This window comes from Lepidochelys kempii, chromosome 1 (genome assembly GCF_965140285.1).
Source record: "Lepidochelys kempii isolate rLepKem1 chromosome 1, rLepKem1.hap1, whole genome shotgun sequence".
NCBI lineage: Eukaryota > Metazoa > Chordata > Testudines > Cheloniidae > Lepidochelys > Lepidochelys kempii.
In genome coordinates, this window is record NC_136380.1 from 223,287,069 (window position 1) to 223,301,612 (window position 14,544).

General features: G+C 41.1%; 1 protein-coding gene across 12 annotated transcripts in view; it reads right to left on the bottom strand.

Moving 5' to 3' along the window:
• The window catches only part of CCDC91 (coiled-coil domain containing 91), a 340,555-nt gene that overhangs the window by 133,844 nt on the left and 192,167 nt on the right, over nucleotides 1–14,544 (bottom strand). For 11 of the 12 annotated variants that reach the window (XM_073315272.2, XM_073315319.1, XM_073315302.1 and 8 more), the window contains one exon: nucleotides 4,046–4,153. The exons of the other annotated variant lie outside the window; for it this stretch is intronic. In XM_073315272.2, the coding sequence (XP_073171373.1) occupies nucleotides 4,046–4,153 (108 nt within the window). The remainder of the gene's footprint in view (nucleotides 1–4,045; nucleotides 4,154–14,544) is intronic. 12 annotated transcript variants of the gene reach the window in all.

The window sequence follows — 14,544 nt, forward strand, 5'->3', positions numbered from 1 at the left end:
CCTAAATCACATCAGCCACACTGTCAGAGGCTCGTTCACCTGCACATCTACCAATGTGACATATGCCATCATGTGCCAGCAATGCCCCTCTGCCATGTACATTGGCCAAACCGGACAGTCTCTACGTAACAATAAATGGACACAAATCAGACGTCAAGAATTATAACATTCAAAAACCAGTCGGAGAACACTTCAATCTCTCTGGTCACTCGATTACAGACCTAAAAGTTGTAATTCTTCAACAAAAAAACTTCAAAAAACAAACTCCAGCGAGAGACTGCTGAATTGGAATTAATTTGCAAACTGGACACCCTTAAATTAGGCTTGAATAAAGACTGGGAGTGGATGTGTCATTACACAAAATAAAACTATTTCCCCATGTTTATTCCCCCTCCCCGCCTCCTCACACATTCAACTGCTGGAAATGGCCCACCTTGATGATCACTACAAAAAGTCAGTCCCCCCCGCCCCCCCCCGCTGGTAATAGCTCTCCTTACCTGATCACTCTCGTTACAGTGTGTATGGTAACACCCATTGTTTCATGTTCTCTGTGTATATAAAATCTCCCCACTGTATTTTCCACTGCATGCATCCGATGAAGTGAGCTGTAGCTCTCAAAAGCTTATGCTCACATAAATTTGTTAGTCTCTAAGGTGCCACAAGTACTCCTTTTCTTTTTGCGGATACAGACTAACCAGCTGCTACTCTGAACAAGGCAGAAAAGACAACTATGATCCTCTAGTCTGTCCTCCTGCATAACACAGACCACAGAACTCCCCCAAAATAATTCCTAGAGCGTATCTTTTAGAAAAACATCCAATCTTGATTTAAAAATAGTCTGCGATGGAGAATCCATGATGACTCTTGTTAAGTCATCCCAATGGTTAATTACTCTCATCATTAAAAAATGTATACTTATTTTCAGTTTGAATTCTAGCTTCAACTTCCAGCCATTGGATTCTGTTGCATCTTTCTCTGCTAGATTGCAGAGTGCATTATTAAATATTTGTTCCCCATGTAGACACTTACAGACTCAAATCAAATAACCCATCTTTGTTAAGACAAATAGAGTGAGTTCTTTGAGACTATCATTCTCAGGCAAGGGTTCTTACAACAAATTTTTTGGTGGCCTCAGAGTGTGGCCACCAACACTTGCTGGTGGTCGCACTGACACTTTCTCCCCCAAAACACTTAATTAACTTTAGGAAAAACAAACAAATATGCATGTATACACTCCCAGATCATTGTAATTTATTTATGTAGGGCTTTTTCTGCAGACTCAATAAAAACAATGATGCGAAATATTTGTATGTTTGTTAATATCACTTTTCACAGCAAGTCCTGGCAAGTTAAGACCTGGATGGAGGGGTGGGAGATGAGGCAGCAGAGGCCAGGGGAAATGGATGGGAGGCCCCGCCACCGCATGATCAGAGGTGTGGGCTGGCGCTGGTGCCCTGGGCCAGCACCCACAAGAACTCAGGGTCGGCGCCTGAAGTTGCGTGGCCAGGGCCAGGGATCAGCACACACTGCCATGCAGCTGGGGATCAGCACCCAGAGCTGGCACCTGCTGCTATTCAACTGGGGCCGGGGGTCGACACCCAGAGTTGACGCTCGGGGTCTGCGCCCACTGCTGCACAGCCGGGGCTAAGAGTCAGTGTCCTGGGCCAGGACCTGCCGGAACCTGGGGGTGGTGCACGCTGCTGCATGACTGGGGGTGGGGATCTGCACCCAGGGCTGGTGCCTGGGGATCGGCACTAATGGCCAGCACCTTCCAGAACCCAGGGTCGACATCCAGGAGCAGTGTCCAGGGTGGGTCAGTGGCCATGGCTCATGGTCGTAGTGTAGAGAGAGGGGTTGGCTGCCGCCAGAGTTTGGGGCTGGCAGCAGGGGGTCTGCGCCTGCTGCTGCACAGTCAGAGCTAAGGGTTGGCATCCAAAGCCAGCACCCGCCGGAGCCCAAGGCCAGTGCCGGGTATCTGCACCCAGAACCGGCAGCCACTGGAGCTCAGGGTCGGCGCTTGGGGTCGGAGTGCACAGACGAGGATCAGTGCTTGAAGCCACTGGCCTCTGGTGGGATTGGGGATTGGCACCACGCGGCCAAAGCCGGGAATTGGAGCCCACCGCTGTGTGGCCAAGGATTGGAGTCTGAAGCCGCATGACTGGAAACCTAGTCTGAAGCCAGACTCCCTAAGTTCCCTCTGCCCAACCACCCCAGGGCTGAAGTCCGGGCCCCACTGAGCCCCCTTGTCCCCTAGTAGAGAACTCACCTTGCTCCTTCAGCATTGTGCTCCCCCTGTCTCTGGAGACGGGCAGAGTGGTGCATCCAGGAGCAAGGGGGAGGAGAGGCTGATGCTTTGCCTCCCCATCACTGCACAGGAAGCTGTCATGGCTGCAGGGGAACCCCCTGGTGACCACATTTGAGAAATGGTGCTCTAAGGCAAGTTTTCTAATTTCCATCACAGAATGTCAGTGTTTGTTTGCTTTCATCCCCTCGCTTTAGTACTTATTCTGCACGCTGTGGTAAAAACATGCTTGAATTAAATAAGAACTGATGCAGACTGTCACAACAAACTAGAGGTGATCCTTTTCTAAGTTTCAAAACACACACACACAAATACTTCGGTACTCCAAGGTTTGATGCTTCTTTCCACTTCCTGGTTTGAGATGGAAACATCAGATATGATAGCAATATTTCTGACCCAACTAGAATCAAGAAGTGTCAACAATGTTACAAAAAAGCCTATTCTCACAGAATTTCCAGCATTTCTGAGGTTCATCTAGCCCTAATACTCAACAATAATATATTAAATTAGCAGTGCAACTATTGTGGATACTGTGACAGAAAAAGGCAAAACATTTCATAAAAACTTTGAATTCATTTTAGTATATTTTTAGGCGTAGCTGTAGGGTATGCATTAAATAGCGCTGTGTTCTGTGCAATGTGCCCCTTGTCCAAGGATGAATTACTTTTTCCAAAGTGCTGTGTACCTTTTCATTATACTAGTTACATAGATGACTACATGCTTGTAGCAAACTCTTCAGCTGATAAGGTCATAACAGGGAGACGATTGTAACATACGTCAGAGAATGCTGAAATTAATCAACTAAATATGCAATTACCTTTACCTTTCTGTATTATACTGTGAAATGATATTTTAAGTGTACATTAGCTGTATTTAGGTCTTTAATTTACCATCACACAAAAATGAAAAACAAAAAACCAAAAAACTTCTACTAGTCATTTTAGAAGAATTGTTCCTAGCAGTACTTAAAAGTAACTGCAATACAAACAACCTTAGAAACCCTTTTCAAGATTAGCCAACAGAAAATTTTATAGCTTATGTATGGAGCTTATTTCAATTAAATACAATTTAAATTGTATTTAAATAAACTCAGGTGAGACTTTGCCAATAATAAAACAAGTTCCAAAAGTTTAAACAGTCATGAGACCATTAACATGGACCAGCAGCTTTAAATACTTGTTGTATAACCTACTTTTTATCATCGATATCATATTAATTGCAGTGGTTTCACTGAAATAAAAATAGATTTGGACGGTAGCTGTTAGAATGACCATTTTATAAGTTGCATCACACATTTAATTGTGTCTGTTCCATAGAAATCTGATCTTTGCTTGCAGTCCATTACAGTAAATAAAATTCAGGCTTAAGAAATAGTGAATCTTTTCTCTGCAGCTATGTAAAATTATACAGTTAATAAAGTAATAAATCTTACACTCCAAGCCTCCTTCTCTTTGGTACCATGTCCCTCTGGGATCTTGGTTAGACCGTTTAGAAAGCCATAATGCACATTTGGGCCCAAATGAATTAGGAGGTATGGTTAGGTTCCCATCTCTTTTTTAATGTAATTATTGTTATCCCAAGGATATTATAGTGAAGACTGGTGTTTTGTGATTTTTTTTTCAAAACAAACAAAACAGAAAAATATATGCTCTGAAACCGAAAGAAAATCATAATCCTTTTTGTAGAAAACCCATTCATACAGTCTAGAACACGTGTATCTGTGTGGACAAGTGCTTGCATTACCTGAGCATTCAGCAGTTCCTCACACTTGTATGAGTGTTTTTCAATTGCAGCTACGTACTGTTTTTCAATGGCTTCTTCTTGCTTCTGAACTGTAGACTGCAGTAGTGCCTGGAAACAAATACAGCAGACCAGTTTCAAAACAGAAGACACGTTTGAGTGTTTTTGACACACTGCAAATTAATTAACTTTTGTATACAACTGAAATCTGATATTCAGCTGCACCCACAGAACAAAAATGTGCAATTACTGAAGTGCTTTTCTATATAACACTATTTTCATGTGTATATCTATCTATCTTTCTTTCTTTAGCCAAGATGATATTTTTTGGTTCTCATGTTTCCTACACACATAAGCTGCATAAAAGAAGGCAACTCACAGAAGAAGATAGAGAGGGTGAGCAGTCCTGTTAAACATACTCAGTTTAGTGGGACCACACAAGATGAGAAGCATATGAAAACTGCTGAGAAAAAAAAAAGCCAGACATATTTCACTGGCTGACAAAACTCCACATCCTCTCGGCACACTGTAAGATCCCATGGGCCAAGCATGATCTTCATAACCACAAGTCAACTAAAAGCAGATGGAAATTCTGAGTAGTTTAAAACATAAAAGCAATACCCCCCCAGGAAGTTCACACTCTGATGTGAAGAGGTGGAAGTCAAAGTGTGGAAAAGTCAAAGTACTAGGACAATATGAAAAAGATAATAAAATTAGGGACATTATACAGATATTTGATCTTAGCTGTGCAAAGGTTAAAGAATCTGTACGCAAAGGGAAAAAAACTAAAACAGATCACAAGAAAAGCCAAATCACCATTTGTAGGCATTATATCCACCTACTTCCTTGAAGATGATGCTGGTATTTTTACCTTCACTTCACATACTCCTGTGCTATACATGTTTTCAATAGTATATGCTATTTATATGTTCCTTCTCTCTAGAATATATACTGTAGAATTTGTAGTCATAACAGCAAATTCTATTTTTAAATAGTAATCTGTGTATTAAACTACTTGCAATTACTATGTAAGTTAAAACAGACTTAAGATTTACAGAAAACAGATTTTTGGCACACATATGCAGAGAAGCAAAAAAATTTTGTTTTGAAAATAAGTTTGCTTGGTGAGAAACAATACACATTAAATAAGATGTTGAATAAATGCAAAAAAACATGGGACAAAAATATTCGTATAGCTTTTGGTCTATCTTCCGACATTTTCCAATAATTACTTTTCTTTTGCAAACATTACTGTTCTTCAGGATGTCTACTGCTATAACTCAGTAGCAGTTTTACTGAAGCAAAAGAAAAAAAAATACTAGTAAATTAGAAAAATGACAGATGGTGCTCGACATGAGGTTTAATCAAAATGCAAGAATAAGTTCAGTGGCTTTTCCACTGGCTTACGCCTGTCTTTAAATATAAAGCTTGTTTTGTAGATTGTTCATCTTCTGCACTGATACAAATTCAGACAATCACAAAAACTTAATTCTCAAAAGACTCCAATTTTTGCCTGAAAAACTCACAGAAGTCTACTTTATTTGGGGTCAAATCCCATAATGAATATATTGAAATGGATATAAATCAATGAGAAACCTTATTCAAGGGCTTACTACAGGAACAGAATGTCAGTTTGAACATTCTGCTTTTTATCCTCTGGACTAATGCTATAAATAATTATTATAATTAATTTAAGAAGTAAATTAAAACATAAAAGGCATAAAAGTAAAGATAAATATAAGAAGTCACATTTTTCTCTGACTGAAGTCAACAGGAAATACCCAGCTGACCTCAACAAGTGCAGGATGTGGTCCTAAATAAGGTTCCTCCCTTACCCCCAAACCATGCCTTCTACTACAGGTTCAGCTGAACCACTTGATACTCTTGAGTATGTAGGAGCTAATAGAGTTCCCCTGTAAATTATTTAACCAGTGGTCTGTCTATTTTCGGTAGCTTTCATTGAAAACAAAAACAGAAGTATTAGACTGAAAAAGTAACACCTGCCATGTTTTATTTAGTTATTTTTATAATGGAAAGTTATTGTATGTTCTGATAATAAAGTAACTTTGCCTCTTTTAGGGCTGATTTTACCAAGAATCTGTCTGTCTATCTTCTTCTGTGAGTTGCCTTCTTTTATGCAAAAGGTGTGTGTAGGAAACATGAGAACCAAAAATTTTAAACACATCCAGGGGAGTCAAAATATAATTTCTCAATATAATTTGGAAAAATGATTTTGGGGGAGGTGTTCTACTTATGAGAGAATGTACTAGCATTGCATTACACTCAAATTAGCCTAGTGGAGAATGATCACAAGTGTCAGTATCAGTAGATAAGGAAGTTTATTCAATAAAATATTAAATTCTATTTTTCTTTAAATTTAAAAGATGGCATGGAAATATGGCATTATACCACACACTACAGTTGCATCTTGCCCTGCCCCCAAATTATACAGGCTGTTCTTAGACATCCCTCCCCATAGTATGTAGATTGCAGTCTTCTACTTTGTAATTTATTTCTGTTAAATACGTTGCATAAAGATAAAAGGTATCAGGAAATACTATGAATTCTGTGAGGAGACTTAAAACTTTATAAAAATTAGATGTTTCCCATCCTAAATTAGTTTATAGACAGAGATAAACAGATAGATATAGTAGGCACTCAGATACTACAGTGTTCACTGTCTGTAGTGTCATAAAGTGGAAAGAATATGCCTCCTCTGTATGCTCCTGAAAAGCCCAAAGTTTCAACATTTTGACATCACACTCTTTGCCTGACCATCTTATGTAAATATATAGAAACTTGACACAATGATCCTTTAAGGCTTGCATCATCTTGGAATGGTAGCCTTTTCTACTAAAGGTATTCATTAGCTTTGTGAGATAAATATAGAGTGGATATACAGAACTATCTATAGCTCCAACACATTAATGCAGCTATACTTCCCGAAATCACTAAAAGAATTCAAGCACAATTCAACCATAAACCACAGTAACACTTGATATTAGAGCTGTCAAGTAATTTAAAAAATAAATCGCACAATTAAAATTTTTTATCATGATTAATCACATTGTTAATCATAGAATACCATTTAAATATTTTTCGATGTATTCTACATTTTCAAATATATTGATTTAAATTACAACACACAATACAAAGTATACAGTGTTCACTTTATATTTATTTTTATTGAAAATATTTGCACTGTAAAAAACAAAAAGTAGCAGTATTTTTCAATTCACGTAAGTACTGGTGTGCAATGTCTTTATTATGGAAGTTGAACTTACAAATGTAGAATTATGTACAAAAAAACCTGCATTCAAAAATAAAATAATGTAAAACTTTAGAGCCTACAAATCCACTCAGTCCTACTTCTTGTTCAGCCAATCGCTCAAACAAGTTTGTTTACATTTGCAGGAGATAATGCTGCCTGTTTCTTGTTTAAAATATCACCTGAAAGTGAGAGAAGGCATTCATATGGCATTGTTGTGGCCAGCGTCACAAGATATCTACATGCTAGATGCGCTAAAGATTCATATGTCCTTTCATGCTTAAACCACCATTCCAGGGGATATGCATCCATGCTGATGACAGGTTCCAATCGATAATGATCCAAAGCAGTGTGGACTGATGCACGTTCATTTTCATCATTGGAGTCCGATGCCACCAGCAGAAGGTTGATTTTCTTTTTTGGTGGTTCGGTTCTGTAGTTTCCGCATCAGAGTGTTGCTCTTTTACGACTTCTGAAAGCTTGCTCCACACCTCGTCCCTCTCAGATTTTGGAAGGCATTTCAGATTCTTAAACCTTGGGTCGAGCGCTATAGCTATCTTTAAAAATCGTACATTGGTACATTCTTCAGTCAAATCTGCACATGTACTGGGTCATCACCCAAAACTGCTATAACATGAAATATATGGCAGAATGTGGATAAAACAGAGCAGGAAACATACAAGTCTCTCCCAAGGAGTTTAGTCACAAATTTAATTCACATTTTTTTTTTAAAACGAGCATCATCAGCATGGAAACAGGTCCTCTGGAATGGTGGCCGAATCATGAAAGGGCATACAAATGTTTATTATATCTGGCACGTAAATACCTTGCAATGCTTGTGTGACGAAGTGGGACTGTTCTTAATGTTTTCTCTGTTCCAGGATCTCGCCATCCCAGGAATGTCTCCCCATTGACCATCACCTTCCACTCCCACTGGGGGGTCTGAGGGGCCTGAGCCCAGGAAACTCCACACAGACATATAGGTTGGGGTCAGGAGTGGGAGCCTGTCCACCTCCCCACCCACCTGGCTAACAGAGCCTATGGCCTTGGGACCCAGGAAGGGAGCTAGACACCGGGTTTTTTCCGCAAGGTCCCCCTCGTTCAAATCACCAGCCTGCTCAAAGGCAGTGAGGTTGGGCATCCACATCCCCCGACTCCTTAACCAGGGGTAACAATTTAGTATCTAGGTTCCCTGCGGAACTGGCACCCCGGGGTCTATCCGCACTCACCCCTGGGATGTGCCCTATGCCTCTCCGCTCCACCATCGCCGGTTCATGCTGCTGCTGCTTCTGCAGCTCTTTCTTGGACTCTCGCTGTATCTCACAGTCCTCTTGCTCTCTTGCACTCAGCTCCAATCCCATCCGTCTCCGATCCCCGGATGGGGAACCCGATCGTGAAGACCCCTGTCTGGTCGGGGACAGGAGTCTTGGGGATGCCTGGCTACCACTCCAGCTGCTCCCAGATCCTGCTATAGCCCCATTTGGGTCAGGAATCTGCTCCTTAGAGAGGTCATCCTCCTCCAGCTGCACGATTAACTGTGCTTTGGTGAACTTTCCAATGCGCAACCCTCTCTTTTTGCACAGGATTACAATGTCCTTCTTAAGGAGATGGTGATAGGCCATCATTTCGCTGTTCCCAAGTTGTTGCGGACTCACGGGCCTGTGTGCTCTCAACTCCCCATGGTTTCCAGGGAGAACCCCTAGTGTGCCAGCCCTTCTCGAGGTCACCACCTCTTTGCCAGGGTTGAGCTGCAGACTCCTCCGCCCCTTGGACCGCTCGCTGCAATTCCCAGGGGAATCCTGTTACTGCAAAAGTCCTTCTCTCTCCCAGGGCCAAGCCGCAGGCTCCTCCGCCCCTGAGACTGCTCACCGCAGTCCCCAGGGGTACCCCATTACTGCACATTCCTTCTCGCTGATCACACACTCCCAGAGGTTAACTGACCCCCGAAACCACTCCTCTCTGAACCTTCAGCACGCCTGGTCCTCGTCAATCCCACTTTGTTTTACTGCTCCCCAGTCACTTACTGCAGGGAACGCCATCCATGGGGTGCAGTACATCCCACCTCTACCACCATTTGTCATGGAGTCCCCGAGAGATGCTCTGGAACTGCTCCCTATGAAGCCAGTCAGGACTCTGGTGAAGTCTCCTCTCTGTGAGTAGACTGTCTCACACAGCTTCCACCTTCCTGTATCTGACCTCGGAGCATTCAGCATCCTTTGCCCCTCTGTGCGCTTACCACAGCGAGTCCGCTCAGGCGGGGTCCTGGGGAAGCCAGGGGGTCCTGCACCCCAACTTCGTAGTCAGACGTGACTCTTAGTCAGTCAGTAAAACAGAGGTTTATTAGATGACAGGAACATGGTCTAAAACAGAGCTTGTAGGTACAGAGAACAGGACACCTCAGCCGGGTCCATTTTGGGGGACAGTGAGCCAGACAACTACGTCTGCACTTCACTCCTCGTCCCCAGCCAGCCCCAAACTGAAACTCTCTCCAGCCCCTCCTCCTCTGGGCTTTGTCCCTTTCCCAGGCCAGGAGGTCACCTGATCTATTTGTCTTCAACCCTTTAGCTATCACCTTGCAGGGGGGAAGGGCCAGGCCATCAGTTGCGAGGAAACAGGGTGTTGGCCATTCTCTGTGTCCAGACACCTGCACACACCTGCCCTCTAGGGCTCTGCAACGATTATACACCCTTATCCCACCACCTAGATACTTAATAACTGCATAGGGGAAACTGAGGCACCCCCACAATATTCAGAGAAAACATTCAGAACAGTCCCACTTCGTCACAGCTTGATGCAAAAGTGCCACGTGAACGCCTGTTATCACTTTCAGGTGACACTGTAAATAAGAATTGGGCAGCATTATATCCTGTAAATGTAAACAAACTTGTTTGTCTTAGTCACTGGCTGACCAAGAAGTAGGACTGAGTGGACTTGTAGGCTCTAAAGTTTTACATTGTTTTGTTTTTGAGTGCAATTATGTAACAACAACAAATTCTACATTTGTAAATTGTACTTTCACGATAAAGAGATCATACTACAGTTCTTGTATGAGGTGAACTGAAAAATACTATTTGTTTTATCATTTTTACAGTGCAAATATTTGTAATAAAAATATAAAGTGAGCACTGTACACTTTATATTTTGTGCTGTAATTAAAACCAATACATTTGAAAATGCAGACAAATATTCAAAAATATTTAATAAATTTTAATTGGTATTCTATTGTTTAACAGTGTGATTAAAACTGCGATTAATCACGATTAATTCTTTTTGAGTTAGTTGGATGAGTTAACTGCAATTAATTGATATCAAGCCCTACTTGATATATTTAAATGCATACTTGCAGCACAACAGCATCAACCTTAAATTTGTGTCCCATTGACCAAAAATAATTTGGGGTAGCCAGCTTCGATAGTCTAAACTCCCATTTTCCACAATGGATGAAGTGCTCATCCTGGTGGCCTGACACTGATGGTGAGGACAGCCCTTCACTTTGACTCATCTCAAGTCTCATGGACATCTCTGCTTCATCAATCTCTTGCAACTGTCTTGATGTAAAAGTGGCACTCCACTAGTAATATTTGTCTTCCAATACATCACAGTCAGTTAGGCCATGGATAGAGGAGAATGGAGCCCCACACAGCTGCAGCATGCAGTAGTGGTCTCAGTTTCTGGGTCTTCACATGTACTGTCAGACCACCTTCTAGTGCCTCCCCTGGGATGCATGTGATCCTGAAAACTAATCTTCAAGTGCCTTTAGTAGAATTTTTTTTTTTAAACAAAACTGAACTCTGGCTGTTTAGCCTGGTCTTCATTAGGAGAATATGCCACAGAAATAGCTTCTCAGTGAGTTATAAGAGCTTTTCTTGTTCTCTCATAATTTCCTTGGACTCCCAAAATCTTTTCCAACTCTCCCACAAGTCACTGCTTCAGGGAACTGTGAGGAGAACTGTGGGTTATGTATTTAAGGGTAGCGTGCCTGCATTTAAAATACATAGCCATGCATGAACATGGGGTAGAAATGGACCCAGAAAAGAATAGCTAGCATTGACAAAATTTTACCACTATTTGTGCTGGTGTAATCCCACTAGTTCATTAGGCAACTGTATGGTTCTCTAGGATAGAGACACTGTAAAGTATATTCATTCTTAGCATTAAATGAAAATAAGCCTTTATTTGTAGTACCGACTAATTGGCAATCAGCTATATTTCCTTAAACTATATCCTGTACACTTGGCTTTGTAACATTTACTTCTTCCACTGTATTCATATGCTCCATTTTATCATGACTAGACTGGGAAAAAAAAAATAAGGATAGAGAAAACTAAGAATTAATGTCCAAACTGATTTTAACTGACTAGATTTGGCTCATGAGACAGCTCTTAGTTTCCAACTTGGCATAACCTTCAATAACTTTGCTGGCTAATCAAAGATACAATTTCGCCAAGTTTTAAGTCTCATACTTCAATCTATAGCAATACTGGCTTATAGATCAGAAAAAGAAAGTGATAGCTGGATTTGTTCTTTGATTTAAACAAAACAAAAAAAAAACCCCAAACCCTCTGATCAACATGCCAGTGCTAGGACGGAGGTAGAAAATGCAGTTAATTTGGTGCATTTGGGAAAGGACACAATAGACTGGCTGTCTGAGATGCCTTTCCATTGGTGTATCTTAGAAAAAAAAGGGTTGAAAGATTGTTATGTAGGATTTCAAATAAAACACAAAGTTGTAATTTAAAGTCAACCACGAAGGAGGTGGGGACAATGACAACGAATTAAGATAAATTTGGAATGCAGTATGCAAGGTGTTACACATTACCAGACTTGTTAAAAAAAATTGATAAAAACCAACATAAAAATTGGCTTTTTGACAAAAATGAAAATTTCCTGTCAAAATTTCTATTAACTAAACCTCCCTCCCCCTTTGTCCCTTATTTTCTGAACTTTTTTTAAAAAATTCTCCCTACCCACACCTTTTTATAGTGGAAAAAATTATAAAAGGGAGAAAACGGGGGAACAAACAAAGAAAAAGATTCAAAACAATAAATTTTGAAATATTAAATTTTAAAAAGTAAAAATAATTTCCTTTAATGTTTAAGAGATGGGTGGCCTTTATGGTATTACTCACTCTTATTTCTCACTTTCTACACTTTGTCCTACATAGTATGGATCAAGACACACAAGCTCCAACAGCGCTAAGGTTTCATATTTCTCAACATGCAATTTCCTGCACTGATGAACTCCAAAGGGAGCCAGCCCTTTCATCCAGTCCTCTTCAGGTCCCAGGATGTGGACTCATCCAAATGTCCAAGAATTGGAATTTTATTTAATTTTAATTTAAATGAGAGAGCATTGAAAATTTTCCTCATGTGTCTCACTCATTTTAGGTTATTCTGTTCCTCTGCCTTAACGTCTATTTGAATTACAGTGCAGAAGTCCAATTCAAAAGAAAATACAGTGAACTATGGTGTATATCCAAAAAATGGAAATTAAATGTAACCTACAGTAACAATGCTATTAAGTGAGGAGGATCTAGAAGTCAAAGAAAGTATGTAGGAGAGTGATAAGAGTTACTGCTGACTTTCTTGTCAAAGGATTCTTGTAATAAGTTTACCTCAAACTCCAAAACCTTCTCACAGTGAAAATATATTTTGTGCCATGTACATTTATAAATTAAGAATGCATATAATCTCCATCCCTCATTGCTCATGCCAAACCGGTTCAGCCTGCCAGAACTGGATGTTCTGATCTATTTATAAGTCACGATGCTGCACTCCAAAATACATTTGAGCAATGGTCCCACAATTGCAGTCGGGGCACCAAAAGCTGTCTATGGAGAGTTGGCTTGTCTTATGGTGCTGGTCCTCTTCCTTGCTTACAGCTGCTAAATTGCATTACAATAACAAAAATATATTGCCTACTTTTCTAATTTTTTTTCATGTTATTGTAGTTATTACAGGAAAGCTATTGATTGTCAGTTGGGGGCAGGAGGGTCTGTGCAATCAGGAATGGGAAGGGAAGCGATCCACAAGACATCCTTTATTATAAGGTGGTACGAACTATAAAAAAAAAGGGGAAAAAAAGGAAAGAAAAGGTTGATAACTTCTGTACTGGAAGATTACCAAATACTCTCCAGTTAAACAGCACACAACAGAAAGACGAGAAAAGTAAGAGAGATCCACTGGTCAGTGTATGTTATGCCTCCTCCTCTGTGTCTGGTCCACAGGGCCCAGCTACAAAACCTGGCTCTCTTCAGCTCAGACTGTGGACACTCACTCTTTCAAGGGCTGGAGGTCTACAGCGTGGTCAAGATGGCTGTTACACAACTCAAGGCTCATTGAATCATAAGGTTAGAACGGACCTCACGGGTCATCTCGTCTCATCCAAGATTCCAACCGTTGTGAACAACAGATGCTCAAGATGAGCTTCCTCTGTCCAGGGGCCATGTGCAACTCACAATGTTAGTGTGTGTTATATGTCACCCCCACCTGTATTTGCCCAAACCTGCTAAGGAGGAAAAGATGAAGATTAGATTTTGGATTTTGCAAATTTTTTAGAACCAGTAACAGTAGATGTTAACTGATTTGAATAATAAAAAGACGAATTAGGGTGGTATGGGTGGCTTTTCTGATAACAATATTACACATTTACTGTCATACAGCATGGCCAGAGGGCAGAAGGAGAGTAACTAGAAGGGAGCCTTATTCCCTGTAAAGGGAAGAAAGTTTGCTATAGACTAATTCAAGCACCTGAAGCCAATTAAAGCACCTGAAGCCAGTCACATGATAAAAAAAAATCTGCTTCAATCAGACCAGGAGAAGTTGGAGTAGAGAACAGTTTGAAGGAGTTGGAGCAGAGAACAGTTTGGAGAAGTGCCGTGGCTGGCTAAAAGACCAAGACCCTAGGTAAAGAGACACCCGGTTTGTGCAGAGAGAGACGGCAGGAAGCCCCACAAGCTGAAGAGCAGGAGAGGGAAGTAGCCCAGGGGAAGGAAGCACTAGTTCAAGTGGTTTACCACTATCCTTAGGGCTCCTGGGCTGGGACCCAGAGTAGAGGGTGGGCCCGGGTCCCTCCCTCTCCACTACTCTTCTCTGAGTTACTAGTGGGACAGTAGATACCCTAGTTCAGGGGCAGGAAAGTGCCCCCTGAACGCCCCCCCAAGAAGAGGAAGCGTGGGACCTATCATAATCGTACCGGCAATTTGCCACATAACACATATTATCTTTCCAAAACT